Raw genomic sequence first — 6,224 nt, forward strand, 5'->3', positions numbered from 1 at the left:
GGTATCTCGGATCGGTATCGGGTGATACGCAAAAAATTCTAATTTAAGAGCTTAAAATAATTTTAAAAAATTATTAAAATTATTTTAAAAATTAAATACAAATAAGTAGAGTGAAAAATTAATAAAATAAACTTCTATTATATAAAAATTATTCAAATTATAATAAAAGCATACTTTTGGGATGATTTAAAATAATATTAAAAATCTCTAAAAATATTTTAATTTAATCACTTGATAATAAATGTTTCTTGTTGAAGATGAAAATAATAAAAAGTAATTTTTTTATAAAAAATTGTTTAAATTAAATATTTTGAATTTAAAAAAAATATTTTTAACTATTAAAAAAATAAAACCATGATTCATCTTTAAAAAAATAAATATAATTTTTCTTATAAAATATATTCATTAATTTTAATTTTTATATAAATATTCATTTCCTATTTATTTGATATAAGTCTAATATTCATTATTAATTTTTTATCATTATAATTTTCATCAAATTATTTAAAACTCAAATTCCCACTAAATACTCATTATCTACTTAAAAAATAAATACATATTATTTAAAACTAAATCCTCACCTATTTATCAAAAAAAAAAAAAAAGAAGCCAAATCCATATATGTTAAATACTCATAACCACCATTGAGTGGTCAAAGACCCATTTCTCCCCACAACCAGCTCCTCCGCAGGCCACTTTCTCTCTTCTCCCACTTCCATCGGCCACCTCACCGTCGTTCTCCGTTGATAATAGCGGTGCTGGAGTCCGGCGACTCTGCCTCCTCATCATGTCGTTCAGTTCCATCTCCGGCAAGAACTTGGGGGATCCGACAGGCGACTACAAGATGCAGTCCATCTCTGTAATCTGTATTTTTCATTTTCGTGGGTTTTTATCCTCTCATCTTCTCCACCATTTCTACTCCAATATTACCTTTTTTTCCATTACCAATAACCCAAATAGCTTAGTCTCAACATGATCTTGGAGTTGTCTCAACGTTTCCATGGGATTCACTCTTTCAATTCAACCGAGTTTGTTCGACAAAATATCCAACTCGGGTATCGGTCCAGAACCGGCCATGGTCGAGGCGGATACAACTCGGCCGAGTCGTACCGGTATCGACCGAGATTTTGAACCCTGAACCATGGCTGCCTGCAACGCTGGTATTGCCCAACTCCATTCGTATACACTTCCTTTCCTCCATATCTTCATGATCTCCTTTTTCTCGTCTCTAATGATCCATTCTGGGAATTCATTATCCTTCAATTTGGGCAATTTTGATCCGAATGATCATGAAATTATTTTTGAGGGGCATGCTTCTTATTCTGCCGATAAAGTCATCCAACTGACCAGAAACCAGCAGGACAAAAAGATGAATGATAGTTGGGGTCGAGCTACATACTGTAAGCCGTTTCAACTCTGGGATAAGGCCTCCGGAAGAATGGCTGATTTCACTACCAATTTCTCCTTTGAAATTGATTCTCAAAGAAACTTTTCTTATGGTGATGGACTCGCATTCTTTCTTGCTCCAAACAGTACCCGACTGCCTTCAGATGTGACAGGAGGCAGCCTGGGTCTTGTGTCTAGGAACCAGACGCTGAACTCAACAGCCAATCACTTTTTTGCAGTGGAGTTTGATACTTTTCCAAATGCTTGGGATCCAAAACATGATCATGTTGGTATCGACATTAACTCCATGAAATCTGCAAAAAGCGTGACATGGTTGAATAATATTCCGGAAGGAAAAATAAATCATGTTTCCATCAGCTACGATTCTAGTTCCGAAAATCTGAGTGTTATCTTTGGCACTGATGATTTGTATAATAACATCACTCCACAAAGCCTCTATTACAAAGTTGATCTGAGGAATTACTTGACTCCATTCGTTACTATTGGCTTCTCAAGTGCAACAGGAGATAGGTCCGAGATAAACATCATTCACTCATGGAATTTCAGTTCAGCTTTAATTTTCTCTGATAGTGCAGAGGAAAACGAAGAAAAGAAGACAGGACTAGTGGTGGGATTGGGTGTTGGCGCTTTTGCCCTGGTGGCTGGGTTGGGATTGGTCTGCTTTTGCTGGTGGAAGAAAAAGATAAGTGAGAAAGGAGAAGCCGATCCTGATTTTGACCTGTCCATGGATGACGATTTTGAAAAGGGTACTGGGCCTCGGAAGTTTATGTATCATGAGTTGGTTCTTGCCACAAATAACTTTGCAGAGGGAGAGAAGGTTGGAGAGGGAGGGTTTGGTGGGGTCTACAAAGGTTTCTCGAGTAATCTAAGCTCCTACGTTGCTGTCAAAAGGGTATCAAAAGGGTCCAACCCAGGGATAAAGGAGTATGCATCTGAAGTAAAGATCATCAGTAGGTTGAGACATCGGAATCTGCTTCAGCTGTTGGGCTGGTGCCATAAGAAAAGAGAGCTTCTATTGGTTTACGAGTTCATACCCAATGGTAGTTTGGCTTCTTGTTTGTTTCAAGGGAAAACCTTGTTGACATGGGCAACGAGGTACAAAATTGCTACTGGATTGGCCTCGGCGTTGCTCTACCTGCATGAAGAATGGGAACAATGTGTTGTGCATAGAGATATAAAATCCAGTAATGTTATGCTGGATGCGGAATTCAATGCTAAGCTTGGTGATTTCGGGCTAGCCAGGCTTGTTGATCATGGGAAAGAGTCACAAACCACAGTTTTGGCAGGGACAATGGGGTACATGGCTCCTGAATGTATCATGACGGGCAAGGCTAGCAAGGAATTGGATGTCTACAGTTTTGGAGTTGTTGTGTTAGAAATTTGCAGTGGAAGAAGATGTGTAGAACCAAAAGCACAAGAAGATCAGATCAGATTGGTGGAGTGGATTTGGAACCTTTATGGAGTAGGAAAGCTTCTTGAAGCAGCTGACTCAAGACTATCTGCAGATTTTGATGAGGAACAAATGGTACGCCTGATGGTTGTTGGGCTTTGGTGTGCTTACCCAGACTGCAGTCTTCGTCCCTCAATAAGGCAAGCAATTAATGTCCTTGATTCTGAAGCTTCGTTGCCTGCTCTCCCTTCAAAGATGCCCCTGCCAATGTATTATGCTTCTCCAGAAAATACGTCTGCCATTTCGCTTCAAGCATCCTATACTGCTACCACTTCTGAGAGAGGCCAATCCCAGCTTTCAGGATTTTCTATTGGAACAAACTCAGGACTGTTTGGTATTTGGGAATAGGAATGGAAATAGAATGGGAATGCCCATGTAGAAAAGAGAAATCAAAATCCCAGTGAGAAGGAGATTTGATTTCCATAACAATCAATTTTTTATTCCTATTCTCCTACAAAAAACACTCCAAACACACATGAATGAATATCAACAGTATTTATTTCTGATTCTCGTTCTCTGTTTCAGCTAGCGTTCCAAACTTGCTTAAGTTGGCATTTTCTTCTTCTACTTCCCCCATCCCTGCTGTACCCAAACTAAGTTCTTCATAAGTTTGTCTGGTGTCATTTTGTTATGTATTTGGTAGTTAATTTTCTGGATTCAGTTTGTTATGTAATTTCTGTAATTTACTTTTGAAAGTATATCCATGCATGATGAGTTCCAACTGTTTTGACATTCTCCATTTTTAAGTTCAAACAATTGAAGAGACTACACGTCATGGCACCATCAAGCTGCAAATCGCCTGAGTCCAAGAATGAATGCTTGTGCAAGCCTCAGGATCATTTCAGATGATCTGACAATCTTTGTTAATTAAAAGTTCAAATAAAAAAATTTAAATACAAAGCTTAGAAAATTGATCAATTATCACTTATTCATTAATTAAATATAAAATTTATTTTTAGCAAAATTTAAATTTTAAGAAGAAATTCGATTATTTCAGAAGTATTTTTCAGTACTTCATTGTGCTTTCCAAATATGATTAAAAATATTTGAGGGGATGCTTAATGCAATGACTTTGGGTATGGCTTATTTCTTTATAGTAGATGCTTGAACCTCAGTAGAGGCCAATTTTTGCTCGAATGCTGAGGGGTTGGCGGGCACATTCCTCCCTATCCTTTCTGGGTCCAAGTGCATAGGAAAGAAACAGAGCAGAGAACGTACATGAGTGTGTTGGTCCACCTCTTTGCTGCCCAAACTCTTCGCTTTAACCCTAGACACATGGAGCTATGGACCCTGGCCATGGGCAAATTGACTACAACTATTTACTACTCTTTTACAATCAAGAATTAAAATGTGAATATAATTTTCTTTTGACTTTCTTATCATGTAAGTGACATCTTATCTTGGTTCTTTTTCTTACTCATCATGCCTTTCTTGAGGAATTTCTCTACTTGGTCCCGCAATAGTGAGGTAGGTAATGTCAGACTTCTCATCGATCTTTAACCCTCTTGTATGATCACATATAGCAATTAATTCATAATTCATCTTATTTATCTTGCAATGCAATATAATCAGATGCATATCATAAAAATGTCAAAGGCCGCACCCTAAATTAATGATCTAACAACAACAAATTAGAAAAACTTAAATTGATTGTAATCCTTCTGTTGGGTTGAAGTACAACCACATAATATGAACTTTGTAACATATGAGCGTTGAGTATTGTCTACTGGAGTAGCATGTAACAATGGTGCATCCTTTTATCCAATTTGAATCTATGTCCTCCATTTTGTGCTATTTTAAAGAACTCCACCAAGTGTTTAAGCATAAGAAAAAAAAGCAAGCCATGCATAGAATGATGTAAAGCAAGTAGGCCACCTCATCAAACATCGATTCCAAATCAATACACTTTGCAAGGAGCAACACTACAAAGTAAGATGTTCGTCATTCCATGCATGCTTAATCTAAAAAGATAGTCTCTGTACCTAAGAGTTGCTATTCATCTCCCGTCATTTGTCTTATGTGTTTGTCTCTTAAATGGAGACAAATGGAGAAGAAAAGGAATAATAAAGGATATAAGTGTTTGCAGGGAATATTAAAAGTAGTTTAGTGCTTCCCTTGTCATCCTTCTTGAGGGTATGGCTGATAAATGTAGTGAATCTCATTTATAAAAGATTCAATTATTCTATTCCATTTCGACCACAGGAGTTGACAAATTAGCAAAGTCAAGGTGATGGAAAGTTGAGGTAACTCCACTTTTGCCATTTTCAGCATTTACTTGCTTCACATGATTCTAAGTCCAAGATCACAAGAAAACGTACCCCTCTCACTACTTTCATGAGCCTCTAGCTAGCTACTTCGAATGCCTTGAGTTGAGTTGATTATAGAGTGATTGAATGGTTAATTTGTCGGTTTGTTTTATGTTGTTGCTTGTGCCACTAAAATGTTTCAATCAAAATTTTCTAAAAAGTTAGTATAGCAGTTAGGTCGTCTCCGTAGGGAATGTGAAGAAGCTCAATGTAATTCACTTGATTGTTTGCTTCAAGAGAAATAGTACTCTATCATGATATATAACAAAATATGAATTGAAATTGATGAGGTTTAATGTAGTAACTGAATGAATGTTTGATTGTAAATGTCACAAAACAAAATATCAAGCAATCCAACAGTTTATATATGGAGTGAAAACAATTGTATAGATCTGAACAAGAGGGAATGGGATAGCCTATTGGAGCAAATTCAACTGCATGCACCTTGCATATCTTGATTTACATGCAATCTAAGCTTAGATTCATCCTTAGGTTTCCCATGAATATGGACATACACGATCTAACAAATCACAATGAATCAATTATGAAAAAGTAGCATCATGTATGTAAAATCCAAGGAAAATTTTAAAAGGATTCAATCATTAAACTGTGAAAAGCGAGAATTTAGAGATAGGAATTAGAATTCACTGCAAAGTAATGCATTATTTTCTTATTCTTCACTACAACAATGTAATCTACTGGATATAAGAAAGTTTTAGCCTTTCATCATGAATAATTTAGCAGAAAAATTCATGTTTGGATGCTAAGAAAATGATATAGAAAATCATAAATAAAATTTCCATGATCTAAAAAAACTCTCTAAATCTAATTAGCTAACTAACTCTCTGTTAACAAACTATTTATAGGTGGATACAACATAATTTCACCTACAAATTGCCAAGTTAGATAAAAGAAACTTAAGACCAACAAAATCAAATTGTAGTAGAGTAGACCCTTCATTTTGGCCCTTGACCCATGTAGTTTAGCATCTCAGTGATTTGCTGTAATTCATTGACTCATAATTTATGATTTTCCTTTGGAGGCTTCTTGGAGGACAATTA

At 36.1% G+C, this 6,224-nt stretch overlaps 1 protein-coding gene across 1 annotated transcript; it reads left to right on the forward strand.

The window, feature by feature from the left end:
* The first annotated feature begins 821 nt into the window (after positions 1 to 821).
* On the forward strand, positions 822 to 3,425 carry LOC100265547 (L-type lectin-domain containing receptor kinase IX.1). Its single transcript, XM_002265302.4, has one exon. It carries the CDS (start codon positions 1,142 to 1,144, stop codon positions 3,203 to 3,205), a length of 2,064 nt encoding a protein of 687 aa, XP_002265338.1. The 5' UTR covers positions 822 to 1,141; the 3' UTR covers positions 3,206 to 3,425.
* Positions 3,426 to 6,224: the final 2,799 nt, after the last annotated feature.

This window comes from Vitis vinifera, chromosome 3 (genome assembly GCF_030704535.1).
Source record: "Vitis vinifera cultivar Pinot Noir 40024 chromosome 3, ASM3070453v1".
NCBI classification, from domain to species: Eukaryota; Viridiplantae; Streptophyta; class Magnoliopsida; order Vitales; family Vitaceae; genus Vitis; species Vitis vinifera.

Bases quoted from the DNA above. Each gene is read 5' to 3' on its own strand.
- LOC100265547 (XM_002265302.4), top strand. From the start codon at position 1,142: ATGGCTGCCTGCAACGCTGGTATTGCCCAACTCCATTCGTATACACTT.